The following is a 14,812-nucleotide window of genomic DNA, read 5'->3' as shown; positions in this document are numbered from 1 at the left end:
CTTAAGTTTGAATGGGCATGTGGGTTCTTAGGTTTCAATGGGCACGTGGGTTCGTAGGTTTCAATGGACATGTGGGTTCTTAGGTTTAAATGGGCATGTGGGTTATTAGGTTTCAATGGGCATGTGGGTTCTTAGGTTTCAATGGGCATGTGGGTTCTTAGGTTTCAATGGGCATGTGGGTTCTTAGGTTTCAATGGGCATGTGGGTTCTTAGGTTTCAATGGGCATGTGGGTACTTAGGCTTCAATGGGCTTGTGGGTTCTTAGGTTTTAATGGCCATGTGGGTTATTAGGCTTCAATGGGCTTGTGGGTTCTTAGGTTTCAATGGGCATGTGGGTTCTTAGGTTTCAATGGGCATGTGGGTACTTAGGTTAATTGGCTTGTGGGTTCTTAGGCTTCAATGGGCTTGTGGGTTGTTAGGTTTCAATGGGCATGTGAGTTCTTGGCTTCAATGGGCATGTGGGTTCTTAGGTTTCAATGTGCATGTGGGTTATTGGGGTTCAATGGGCATGTGCTGTCAATCCCAATGGAGAAATTACCTGGGAATCGCTCAATAGGGATTATGCTCAGCAACATCGCCACCTACTGTGAACGCTTGGTGGGGCGCTCCTAAAAAAAGGCTCGGGACTCAACGAGGCTCTCCCGGATAAGCACACACCCGTTCTTCGTTTTCAATTCGGAACTGTCACATTTTCCCGTGACACATACGGCCGAAGCAGTGCATTGATGACAAACTGTAAAGATAACCCTAAACCCTTAGCTGTACATAAAATTAATTTAGAAGCAGTTGCCCTTAATATTGAGTCAACTAAAGCCCAGGGAAGGTATATGATTGGGTGAAAATCTGGTCTATGATTGGATTGACACTATGTGCACAATAGAGTCGGAGAGATGTATTTTCATACATGTGGGGGACAGCAGTCACTTTGACTTTCATTTAGACCTTGGCTTACGCATGCGGTCAAACTAAGGCAGGCAGACAAACCCAGCCATGTATCAAGGGGAAGCCCAGAAAATATGGAACGTTGGACCAAAGCTGTGCTAACGTTGATCCAAAAATTTCAGCCACGTACTAACGTCCACTCAACGTTGGCATGTTTACTGGGAGGGTGATGGGGGTAATCACCTCCCTTTGAGACCACCAACCCGCACCACCCCTTCGATGCGTGAAGATCCATTACCGGAGAAACCTGTAACTTGGGTCCTGGGCCAAGCAAAGTATATCCAATTCTATGAATCATGAAAATGTTTGTACAAAAACAGAAACCAAAAACATATTGCATGACTTCCCTCTAACTCTTGCTCGTTAATTTCCCAAAACTTAGCAAAGCCACTCAATTATCCCATGAGGTTTCTGACCGAGTTTTCAGTGAAGCGTGCAATGCTGCTGCTGGGTAGTAACAGGAAGTAACCCCCATTTAAGTATTTCACTTCATCATCAACCGTTTTCTATCCACTGTTGAACGCCTCTCCACATCATCGTCATGCATCAAGGACGTGTAAAGAAACCAGCCTGCCTTATCATCACCAGCCATGGGCAATCCACTGCTGGATGAATGCATTTCAAATCCACTGCCATGTCACAATCTTGTGATATAATAACCCATCTACCACCTGCACGATTTCATAACTCCATCTCCTCGGAAGACGTTGTTCTTGTATGCGTTCCATTCCTTTACTGCCATTCCTATCATATAATTCCAGAGCCAACTTACTCTTTCTTAACGGGTTCAATATCATTATCCAGTGTGTGTGTATTTGTCTCGATGTAATTCCAAGCAAGTCTCTCCATGCTTTTTGTGAACTTTTCAGTTCCAATCCATTTCGTTCACCATATTCATACTTCTCCTTATTGCCAATCACAAAGGTTATCCAATGTATAATCACTGTTTTAAATAGAAAATTCTGCTCCCAGTTGGCATTTATTCAGTTTATGTAATGTTGAAGGTGGAGGTGCCCCAGTTCTGGTTCAGATATCACTCACCACTGATGGTAGCTGTGGCCAGGAATCAAACTCGGGTCGTTGGGTTCATTGTGCAGTGTGTGAACTATTGTTACCGCTCCAACCAAGGGTGCCCTTTGTTAAACACCTGTGATGAGATCTATAGCTCCAATCACAACCAGGGGAGGGGTATCTCCTTCACCACCACATCATCATCTCAAGGGTGTGTAAACTGGTATCCACCTGAAGCTGCACCACTTTGTAGCGAATTAGAAGTCGTTCTTCAACCAAAATCACCCTGAATGAGCCCAATCTCGTTGGATCTTGGAGGCTAGAGGATCGAGCCGGGTAAGTGCTTGGAAGGGTGACCACCAGTGCATACCAGGTGTTGTAGGCATTCCATGTTGAGGTCTGCGAGGTGTCAGGAGATAGACAGCCGTACAGCACAGATATATTGGGTTCAATACCCGATTTAAAATGCTATTTGAATTGTATATACACTGTTAGTATTTGGATGGAAAACTACCTCGAAATATCAGGTATTATAGTTGGGGCTGTGAGGTGGCCAGGAGATGTGTATAACGAGGGATTCTTAAATATATCTGTGCAAAGCTTTCAGTGTTACCCATTGGTATGTGTGGGTTGTTTTCAGGTACTCCAGTTCCTCCCTTCATGCCAAACGCTCTTTCGTGGAATTGGTCAAACAAAGCAAGAATGTGGGATCCTGCTGAAAAAGTCCAAGACTCAGTGAGGCTCTCTCCAGGTTAAGTTGACATTATTCTATTATTGACTTCAAACTTTCGTGACCGCAGCAATTCATATTCTTGGTTCTTTTGGTAAAGTCAAGTAGATAGAAAATAAAAATAATGAAATTAAAATTAATAAATTGAAAATAATAAAAGCTAAAAAACCCACGACGTTTCGATCGCAACACAAGCGGTCTTCATCAGGCGGATGATGAAGACCGATTTGTGTTGCGATCGAAACGTCGTGGTTTTTTTGCTTTAATTATATTCAATGTTTTATTTTTAATTTATTTTCTATCTAAGTGACTTTACCGAAAGAACCAAGAATATTATTATATTATTAAACTGGAACTTGTCATAGGAATGTGGAACTTCCAGAGCCAACTAACACTGTTCACACCAAAACATTGAAAACAAATCATAGGACAGGACTACTGTAATGTGTTCACTTTATTTTAAAAATAGAATCAGTTACGCAATGCATGCTTATCTAATATTGTACATAGCTCTAAGTCATTGGTCAACGCAAACTGATGATTGCAAGTGCAATTCTGCATAAGTTTAAGAACACATGATATAGACCACACATGACTTGTACCGTTCCAGTTTAGGCCATCTTCATTCAAAAATGGTAAAGCAATCAGTGTAAGACAACTCTGTGCACATTTTACACATATCCTTGGACATATACATAAAGTAACCCGGTAAACATGGAACGTTAGGCCAACGTTGCATGAACGTTGGTCCAATGGTTCTAACCGCATGCGAACGTTGGCCCAACGTTGCCCATGGTATACTTCGGGTATATCCACAGAAAAATTGTTAACTCCAACTACACCCATCCAGGTCACCTTTGGAAAAAAAAACTAAATCTTAAATTCTAGATTTGAAGTTTTCGTGACTGCAAGGATCCATACTCATGGTTCTTTCGGTAAAGTATCGTAGGTAAAGAAAATAATAAATGAAAATTAAAAATAAATAAAATTAAATCACGACGCTTCGATTGCAACACAATCAATCGTCATCAGGTGTGAACACCACAGCAAGAAAATTTATACTAAAGTGGGAGTGATTTTTATTGATTATTTCTTTACCTATGTGACTTTACAGAAAGAACCAAGAGTATATAAAATAAAATGTATTATCAGCTGGTTAAAGGACCCAATGTATAATAACCCCATTCAAGTTCGGGGAACACTGCTTTACCCCCAGCTTCATGGTGAAAATGTAGAAATGTAACATTTCCATGCCCAATAACAGTGTGAAAATCACTAGGGCCATGTGTTTTGGCCATTATATCGAGATGTGAATATGACCTTACGCATATACATGGTTAATATTTTTTTAGAATGACATCTGCAATGTGTTTAATATGAAATAGAAGAGAATAATTATGCCAGGGATTATTACGTAGATTAGTTTCGTTTTAGTTAATCGTGTGACCGCCACAGTGGTTATCGCCCTGCAATATGAAGTTGGAGACTGCATCAGATGCCCAGCCTGATCTAAGCCGAGTGGCAAGTAATATCTGAACTGGTCCTGGGCTTCCCTTTTCATAAACCCGCAATGACCGGCATGGTGAAGTAAACTCAAACAACCCCATGACTGACATGGGGAGGCCTTCATCCAGCAGCAGATTAACAAATAGCATGTAAATTATTACCTGCATGAGTCTATGGTACATTTAATATTCTCAACACATCCGGAACACCGCAAACACATGCATAAACATAGTGAAAAAAAATACACACTTTGTAAATTGTCCAGCATGTGCTAAATGAGACGCAAACAACCAAACGTACACTGCAGTACCTACATTATAAATGCATATGCCAATCCAAAAAAAACGATTAAAAGTGGACACAAATAAACTAAGAATACCTATTCTACATACGTACAATTCATAAAATAAAAAAAAACTGTAAAACGCAACCCAGCAGTAAGTGAGCCCATGTGGTTCCACAACTATGACTTGGTCCTTACAGCTGCTGGTAGGACAACAGCAACCATGAATGACGCACCTGCAAATATAAGCAATGGGGCGACATGAGCAGCCGCTCAAATACCTGCCCAAGTGTTCAGGTGCAGCCCTGAAATTGCTTGCTCAGGCCACCATTGGCGGAGGGGTTCACTCCACTCGGGCGAACGCGAGAGGGCATTTTGGTCTGCTTTTCTACACTGACCAGATGGATTGAAAAGAGGTGGGCGTACCCACACTTTATCTCACTGCACGCGACTTGCCGATCTTCTCATTGTCGTGGGTGGACAGAGGCAGGGAAATTTGATGGAAAAAAAACCTGCCCGTGCGGCTAGACGCCGCCATCTTGGACAGTAAGGCGATGGGCGGGTTCGGAGCCGGCCATTTCCGACGGGCCGCGTGCTGTGGAGGGTGCGGCAGCTGCTGCTGCTGCCGTACTGGGCAGTGCCGATCGCAGCCATCGACTTCCTCATGTTAAAGACTTAATTGCGGCTGGTGGCGACTAGAGCGCCTTCACCTGGCGTTTCGAGGCGGCGTTCCAATCAGTCCACTGGACGGAAGAGGAGGAGGCGCTGGTCGCTCTACCGACCGTGTTAGATAACGACGCTCTGGCGGTCTTCAGGTCTATTCCTCCGGAAAAGAGAGCAACGTTGCAAAGTGCGTATGCCGAGATGGCGGAAGTCTATGAGCCACCATCAGACACACGGAGGAAGTTTATGCAGCGTAAGCGAGGTAGTTCAGAAACTCCCCTGGCCTACCATAGTGCTTTGATGGCGTTGGCCATGGCTGCCTACCCCGCTGTGACACAAGAGGCCCTCGACCTGCTTGTAATGGACCGTATGCTAGCGCTGGCAAGGGACATGGGAGTAGTTCTATCTGCGTGCAGCCACGAGATGCAATCGTCCCGATGGGCTGCTAAATGCCTTCATGCACACGAGAATCTGCAGTGGTGGTCGCAGATGGCGGCGTGTACGGGTGACCCTAGTCATGACGGGGAACCACAGGACTGGTCACCGGCCAAGGTTGTCGGCATTCCGCCTGGGGACGAGTCTCCCGACGGCGATCTAGCAGCTGCGGCTTATCGATGGGATCGGAAACGGGGTGATGCTGCTCGTCGCCGGGGGTCCGTAGGACCACGTCCCCGTGATGATCGGGGGTCACAAAGGCCGGCCGTCACCTGCTACCGATGCGGCCGGCTGGGTCACTTCGCGAGGGAATGCCGGAGTCGTCCTCGTTCTCCATCTTCAGCTGCGGCTCCTGCTGCCCCTCTGATGGCTCATCCTCCAAACCCGCAAGCGAGTCGGTACACATCAGACACACGGCCCATTTTGCAACCTCATACATCTCAGGTCATGGTGCCGTTCGCTCACAGCTAGATTCGATTGTTAATTCCGGCCATTCGGGTTCGGTTACACGGAATTGGCCCAATTCGCTCGATGGTACTCGGTTCGATACAGGGAGCATCTTGGTGGACACGGATGTAATTTTTCAATTGTTGTCAATTCCCGTTACTGAAATCGTTGATGCTTGTGTTGCGGCTAATGGGGGCAGCATGGGCATCATTGGCCAGTTGGATGCCCTCATTGTTATTGGTGATGTTGCCGTATCAGGACCGGTTTTGATCTCTAGGTTGTTATCTGTGCCCTGTTTGTTGGGTACTGATTTCCTTCGACATATGCCCGTTAAGATCCTGGTCGATCAGGGTTGCTTGGAGATGCCTTCGGGTCGCAAATTGTTTTTTTGCCGTCCCCATTGCTGCGTTCGCCACCGGGCGCTGCAGTTCAGGCCCTCGTTGATATCAAGGTAGAGATTCCGCTGGGTTCCCAGATGCTTGTGCCATTGTGCTATCGTAAGGGGATTTGGGTGTGTTGATCCGAAGGCTGGGATCCTTTTGACCCCGTCTAATACCGCAACTCGAGGTCTGGCGCTTTCTGGCGCACAGACAATAATTCGCTCCGAGCAGGTCCCGTTCTTGCAGGTACTCAACGGGGGGCCGGACGTTGTGATAGTTCCCGCTGGTACGGTGTTGGCTCATGCCACCACCGTGTTTTCGGACCATGACGAGGTTGAGCCACGGCGGTTGGTGGGAGCGGCTCAGCCCTGCCATGTGCCGGATGAGCGATTGGTTGCCGTGTTGTGTGGAGAGAATGCGTCCTTGTCCTCTGACCAACGGGGTAGATTGTGTGCCCGATTATGCGAATTTTCGGACGTTTTTAGTAGGGATGAAATATTGATATGGGTTACGTCCAACCCTATTCGACAAAACTCACACTGGTTGAGCCCGGTGGAGAAGGAACGCGTGCAACGGGCGGTCAACGACATGCTGGCCGCCGATATTATTTCCCCGTCTAATAGCCCTTGGGGCGTGCCCGTTGTGCTTGTCCAAAAAAATGGTAGGCTCAGATTTTGCGTCGATTTCCGCAAGCTGAATAAAGTTTCGGTAGCCGACGCATATCCACTTCCGCGTATGGATGACTCTCTAAATGCCTTGTCCGGCGCACGGTATTTTTCCACTCTTGATCTGTCTTCGGGGTTTTGGCAGCTACCCCTGGACGACTCATCAAAACCCAAAACTGCATTTAGCACACCTCAAGGTCTCTTCCAGTTCAACTGCCTTCTGATCGGCTTGAATTCGGCCCCGGCCACCTTTCAGCGGTTAATGGAGCTAGTTTTGACCGGCTTACAGTTGGACGTTATTGTGTTTAGTCGCACTTTCGACTAACATCTGCGGCAATTGCGCTCCATTTTCGATAGAATGCGCTCTGCTAACTTGAAATTTAAGCTGGCCAAATGTCACTTGCTGCAGAATTCGGTACGCTATTTGGGTCATATCGTTAGTTCTGAGGGCATCACCACGGACCCTGAAAAGACTGCCTGTGTCCGCGATTGGCCGGCCCCCACGGGTTTGGGGGATGTGCGCAGCTTCGTGGGATTTGCGTCATACTACCGTAGATTCGTGCCGCACTTTGCTACGGTCGCTAGACCATTGCACGCGTTGACTGCTAAAAATCAGAAGTTTAAATAGGGTCCGGAGGAAGAGGCTGCGTTTTCTGCCCTCCGGGAACAGCTGACTAACGTGCCCGCGCTCGGGTATCCTGATCTTTCGCTGCCATTTCTCCTTGACACCGACGCTAGCGATACGGGCATCGGCGCTGTCCTGTCTCAAATTAAGAATGGTGTGGAAAAAGTGGTCGCGTACGGCAGCCGTGTCCTTTCGCCTGCGGAACGTCGTTATTGTGTTACCCGGAGGGAACTTTTGGCCATTGTTTATTTCGTCTGCAAATACAGGCCTTACCTTTATGGCAGGGAGTTTGTTGTCTGCACCGATTATGCGGCTCTACAATACTCCTTGAAAATCGAGCAGCCAGCTGGCCAACTCTCTCGTTGGCTAGAAATTTTGCAGGAATTCTCTTTCAGCGTTGTTTACCGTAAAGGCTCTCGCCATTCCAACGCGGATGCTTTATTGCGACTGCCACAACTGCCTCGCTGCCCGTGTTTGTTTGGGACGAGTCGTTGTGTACCCCTTGCCTTACAAGCGTGTACGGCAATGTCTGCTGTCGCCGCTTATAAGCCTCTACACGGGTGTGCCGGATGACAGCGTGTTGCAGCTTCCTCACGCCGTATGGATGCGCGAGCAACTGCTTGACGACTCTCTAGGGGATCTTCGGCGTCGGGCAGGGCGCGCGCAGGTGACTTTCCCTGCTGGCGAAGGTGGTCGGTTGACTTTTCACGATGGCCTTTTGATGTGGAGGGAGGATACATTGGATCGTTGGCGGGTTGGTTCATGCGCTGCATGGGGAGAAATTGTTACACCTTGGAGTTCAGAAGTCGCTGTTGACATTGCAACGGGATTACTATTGGCCGGGAATGACGGCCGATGTCTCCAAATGGATCCAATCTTGTACGGCTTGTGCTCAGAGGAAACCGCCGCAGCAGAAAGTCACCCGCCGCGTATCAACGATTTGGTGGCACTCGATGTCTTAGGGCCCTTTCTGGTCACATCTAGAGGGAACAAATTCCTTTTGGTGGGTGTCGAATATTTTTCTCGCTGGCTGATGGCTTGGCCGCTACCAGACCAGTCGGCGGCCGCCATTGCCGACGCGTTTTTGAACGGGTATGTTATGGATAAGGGTGCTCCCAAACAGCTGCTTACGGACCAGGGTCGGAACTTCTCCTCTAAATTGTTGCGCGAGCGAGATCTGCGATGCTTTGGGCACTAAGAAAATCAGAACGTCGCCGTACCACCCGCGTGGCTAGAGGAGAGGGAGGGGGCGTGGCTAGAGGACAGGGAGGGGAGGACTCGTGGTCGGTGTGGGAAGCCTGGGTTCCGGACCGCATCGCTGCTCATCCTCGCCACGGACCACGTGGCGGATCCTCCAACGGAGCTCTCCCCTCCTTCCGGCACGCCGTCAGTCAGCGGCGAGGCCGGGAGAGTGAAGTGAGCCGTGGGGGTAACTCGGAGAGGGACGCCTCATCTACGGTGTTGAGAAGAGGGAAATCACCCGGAGGGGGAGGGAGCAGAGCTGTGCCGTACTACCGTTAATTAAAGAAGCACAAGCATCGTCGTGGAAGTATTTTATTACGTATGTAAAAATATAATTTAAAAAATTACTTACGTGGAATAGCGACTAAATATAAATGACCGACCCCACTGGTGAACTGGTAGGATCTGTTTGTGTACGCAAAGTGGCATGTCACGTAACACAACGTTCTGTTTAGCCAGTGTATGTTTCAAACACGACCCTCCTGAAAGGGAGCCTTTAAAGACTCAGTAAGGCCCTCCTGGGTAAAAATTGTAAATGATTTAATATACATAGTGCTGCAAATGTAATAAGCTAAATTGCCGCTTTTGAAATGGTACACACAGGTTTGTTGGTTTTAGAAAAAATCCCATATCATCATCATCATTATTATACGTATTTGACATATGCATAATATCTTAATAGGCTCTCACCTATGCATATACAGATAGGCATGCAGTACTGATATGTATGATGCTCAGTACAGTAGATCACTGATTACAACATGAATTTTGTTCAAGAATAACTCTGAAAGCGATTATTTGAATTTATATTCAATGTTATGTGGTAAGGGCATGCAACTGTAGCCTATAGGAATGTGAAAATATGCTGTAATGGTCATCTCGGTAGTCTCACTAAATTCTCATCAATGGTAGCAGTGGGATATTTGTAAAAAAATACCTCTAAGAGTGATATCAATTTGGAGAGAGCAGTTATCAAATTCCCTAGAGCTGAATTTCTCCCTGCCCCCCAAAAAAGAGATTTCTGATGCCAGTGGGCTGTTATAAATGTCATCTATGTACAGCGCTCGAGTCAAACCACAACTCTGTATAATGAAAGCACCGCGTGACACTGAATCTCCATCCGATATAGCATCTTCAGCTGTTGAGAAGTCAATTACTGCTTTGTTGGCAAGGAACGATGAACCCAAGGAATTCTATGGATCGTCATGATTCTGGGTGCCTATACGATTAAAAAAACTTCATCATGTTCTTACCATCTTGTCTGAATTATTTCTTGGTTGTTCCATCTTTTTTGCACCATTTCCTTTGCTCCATTAGCCTCAATATAACAACGTATTACTCTCCTATGTGTTTGTGGGTTGTTCTGCGTGTTGCTCGGCACCGATGTCTGAAGTTTCGCAGAACTGAAGTCAGTTCCCGAAAAATTCACTTCCGTAAAAAAAAGTTCCCAGCATGTGAAGTGAAACGTCGGGATATCGTGCCGAACAAAACGCGGGTAACGTGAAAACACATTGGAGAACTTCACAGCACAACCTCGAAGATCGATTGCATTGTTACAGCACATCGCATGCGATTGGAAGTAATCCATTCTTGAATTAACAAAAAATCAATAGACGTATTGTAAGTGTAAAAATAGATTACAACCAACGAATCCATTCATCGTTACAAGCCGACTTCCTGCCTGCTTCTGATGCATGTTAATCCCAATGGCCCAATCAAAATAAGGATTTGCAACTTGCGACAACAACAAAAATATTTTTCTTGTATTCACCGTGAGCATTTACAGAGCCCTTCTTTATATTCTTAAATTTAGCAGTTGTACCAAAGCTTCCAACCCAAGAAAATGAAGAGGCCTCACCTTATACGGCTACTCACAGAAACCATCCTCACAAAAGAAAGAGACATCCTAAGATGCCGGGGGTATCCCAGTCAGTAGTGTCCCTATGGAGGCTGCAGCCCTCGCTGGATCTTGCTCGGCTGAGGGATTGTGGGTAGGTGGGCTAGAACAGCTAGATGAGGGGGGGGGGGGGCACTTGGTGCCCGCCTTACAACTCTCTCTGCACATGTTCGTGGGCCCGACAGGAATTTCTAAATGTAAGACTTTAAAGAAGACTCCTTGTGGATGCTGACATAGAACAATTTAATGCCTCAGTGCTGCCACCTCTACTTATGTTGAACTACTTTCACACCGCATGTAACCAACAGTGGCAATCAGAGGTACATCACAGCATTGCTTCTGAACCAGACACCATTTAAACTAAATATAATAACGCATTATTTTTGTGGTAGCCCTCATATTTAAATTAAACTCCTCGTATATATATGACCCTCTTACCTGAAATTGGCTTATTCATAACACATTCCACACATATTAACGTCTCTAGGTTAAAATGTAGTACTAAATTATGCGATATTTCTCTGAGACGACAATGGCCAAAATGGCAAACGATCCGGAATGTTTAACCAGCGACAAAATCTTGCCATAGAATATTCAAACTTTGCTCTTTACTATGGGTCTCCAGACACTGAGCTGACAAGACTGCCAGACCACATGCTATTGCGACATCACCCACTAGTACTAAATAAGTGCTTGGCCTCAATTCCACTTTGTCCATCACCGAGTCTCTAAATGGTGAAACTATGTAATCGGCTAAATGTTAAAACTGCTCGTCGCTTCAAAGCCACAGATTTGTTTAGCAAAGTCTCACTATGCTGATGAGACCCAGAAATTCCAAAACGGTCCCGAGTTTTTTGCTCCTCAACAAAAGCTGCTGCTTAATATTGAATTGGAAAGCCAATAGGCTGATGACTAAAATGCATGTTATTCGTATGCAAAAATAGAAAACAGTTATGTTTATATTCTGTGTTTAATCGTCACTGACATAGTTTGAGAAGTACCTATTGTAGATATGTAATATTTTCCCTCACTCAACGATTTGATAAACCGTCAAGAATGAAGGCTTGCTCTTAAATTCCTAAGTCAATTAAATTTTTGTCCACTGTATTGCATGTAAAATCTACAGTGACAAAAAATCACACGCTGCTGAATCAATGCATGTGTAGTGACGTAAATGGAGTCACTATGGCGTATAGCGCCAGCTACTGTCACAAGAGTGGAACGGTGCATCTTGGGCCTCGCTCTGGCACCAAATTGGGGATGGCATAGAAGCGGCCCTGGAGGGTAGGGTTCTGGTGACAGTCAGAGAGAGGGCAAGTAAGGACGTGACAGTCTGGGTGAACCCGAGAGGGCACGTGACCGGGACAGGGTAGCGAGGGGGCCCAAATGGTGGCTTGAGGGACACGTGATGCTCGGTCGAGAACCTTCTGGTAAGAACCAGAAGGGTTGTGGCCGAAGGCGGGGCGAGGCCACGCTCCGGAGCATAAAAGGGAAGTCCCGAGAGCAATCGCGGCTGTCTTCTGGAATCAACCCGTCGGTGCTACGTCTCTTTGATCCTCGGTCCTCGGTCTTAAGGCTCCGGTTTTTAAACTCGCCATCGTGGGTCAGGCAGTGTATTACTGACTGACCCGGTTATGTAGTTACCCCGTTGTGGTCTAGTTAACCAGTCTACGTTTATGTAAAAACCCTGTTGGGGTGTTATAATAAACGTGTTGCCTCCAAGTTAAAGTGTGTGCCTTTGTGGAAACCACTACACATGTATTGTAAGCGTAAATAGTGATTCCCAGAGCTTTCCAGGATGTTTTCGTGTTATACTGCGTGTTGTTGTTTGAATTTCAGAATTACATTTCCTAACAATGCTCTAAGCAACATGGGAGCAAAACGTCGGGCACCGTAGAAAATGGTACGCCGTACAATGCAGCGCAACTGTGAGAAACTACGGCAGTCGAACCGATCTCAATGACCTCCCGACACATTCTTTAACGACAAATAAGCGACTCGTGAAATTGTTACATTCCTGGCCTAGAGATAGCAGCCGACATCATTGTGGGCAGCAATCGAGCGCTTAACTCTAATAAGCTTTTACTTGTGCAGAAAAAAAATGACACTCAAATTAAAAAGCACGCTATGTCTGACACACACACACCAAGGCAGGGAATCTTGGACCACTTTATCTGGCCCCTTTATGAACGTGGCCCCACAGCTATTATTGCAACCATTAGATACACAGTGACCATCATTGTCCACTCACCTTCCAGGCACTCGATGAGAAAAACCAAAGCAATTGTGCGATGACAACATCACGACGCCATCAGCTAAAATTAGAGAAATTTAAAAGTAATTTATACTTCAGAGCATGCAGCTCGTAAAGCTGAAAGTTGTTGGTTCAAATCCTCATCGGGGGTTGACTGGGCTAGTCATTCCTCTATTGTGGAATAAAGAAGTCAACAGTTGTTTTCTTATGGATTAACTCACCCCCATCATAAAAATGTGCAATTTCCACCACTGGCCTAGAGCTAGAGTGTAATGCCACCCCATGCTTATACGAGTGGGCAACCACTACAACTCGTGGCCACAACGGAATAAACAAATATGACCAGATATTGAGACAACATATTAAGTGGTGGTTTCTGGCATACGCCTTCTTTTAAACAGCTTTTTTTACCCAGTCTTTAGTGCAATCACGACGGGATCTAGCAGAAGGTGGTGGAAGTGATGGCAATGGATGATGGCAGCACCAACCGCGTTAGCGGTGGACGGCCTCTTGACTTGCGTGGAATAAACGATGATGGCACCTTCAGCTCCGCTGTCACTCCTTAATAGAGAACTGCTCCTCCTCCTGCGGTTTGGGGATCCACTCTCCGTAGCCGAGCCGCTCCAGGCTCTCCCACAACCGCTGCTTGGCCATCTGGAAGTCGCCCGCAGCAATCTTGGCCTCGGCATAACTGCCGCCCCCTGGCGGCTCCCGGTGATTGAACTTGTGCCACGTGAGGGTGAAGGCCTTCGATAGCGCCCGCTTGGATAGGCGGGACACCACCAACGCGCCGGTCCTGGGAAAAGTAGGTCCCCACGATACGTTCACGGCGAATTACATTTTTAAATAAATAATATCCGCAACATTGGAGGTGATCGGGTGACTGTAGAGGTCAGAGCGCTGAGCTGGCATGACTGGGATCCCGAGTTTCAATCCAGGCTGGTGTCCGTGATTAACCTGGTTCTCAAAGTGTCGTGAGTTGTCACCACTGATTGCACAAAAAACCGTGACACTAAATTTCGTTCTGCACTTAATTCGGCAGAATTGTGGCTCAAAAAATAAGAATATCAGTTTGATTGTAATGCGATGGACATGACTCTTGTGTGCAGAATGGGTGGGAAAGTGCTGCCCTCAATTGTGTGGACCAGAGGTCACTTCAAGGGATCACAGAAGTAGCTCTGTGAAGTCAACTTCCGTGGGCCATTTTACTTCCCCTGCACCTCCAATTAGCACGGTTGGGTACGTACGGTGCGGAAGAAGTTCAACATACATACATAATAGCTACGCAGAACTGAGCCTGTCTAGTGCCTGGATGGGCGAATACCATCCACAAATAGGTTATCATAGGCGGCTGCGGGGCTACGTGGCAGGCAAGAGGGTGGTGCAGCAAAATCCATTGCTGTACTGCAATTCTATGCTCCCCACCTTCACAAACCCACACTGATGGGCACGGTGAAGTATGGCCAAACAACCCCCACGACTCAAACGATGTGGGAAGGTCCTCGTTCAGGGGTGCATTTGAAAAACGGCTGCACATGCATCGAGCACCAGATCAATCGGTGGGATAAATCCAATTGGTACATTCCATGTTCGTGCCATTCTAATACCGCAAGGCTATCAGAGAGGCTCTATGAACACATTTACATAGTCTTGCAGGAAGGGGAAATGCTCCTACATAGTTTTACCCAATTAGGTAATTCGGTATTTTGACAATTTGGACCGTGATCCTGGC

At 46.6% G+C, this 14,812-nt stretch overlaps 1 protein-coding gene across 2 annotated transcripts in view; it reads right to left on the bottom strand.

The window, feature by feature from the left end:
- Positions 1-3,119: 3,119 nt before the first annotated feature.
- The window catches only part of LOC144731517 (double-stranded RNA-specific adenosine deaminase-like), a 36,405-nt gene continuing 24,712 nt past the window's right edge, over positions 3,120-14,812 (bottom strand). For both annotated transcript variants that reach the window (XM_078612628.1, XM_078612629.1), the window contains one exon: positions 3,120-13,876. In XM_078612628.1, coding sequence (XP_078468754.1) covers positions 13,636-13,876 — 241 coding nt within the window. In that variant the 3' untranslated portion in view covers positions 3,120-13,635. The remainder of the gene's footprint in view (positions 13,877-14,812) is intronic.

The sequence above is a fragment of the Lampetra planeri genome, chromosome 39, assembly GCF_965212315.1.
Source record: "Lampetra planeri chromosome 39, kcLamPlan1.2.h2, whole genome shotgun sequence".
NCBI lineage: Eukaryota > Metazoa > Chordata > Hyperoartia > Petromyzontiformes > Petromyzontidae > Lampetra > Lampetra planeri.
Note: the sequence above shows the minus strand (reverse complement) of the source record. Positions and strands in the feature narration are given on the sequence as shown.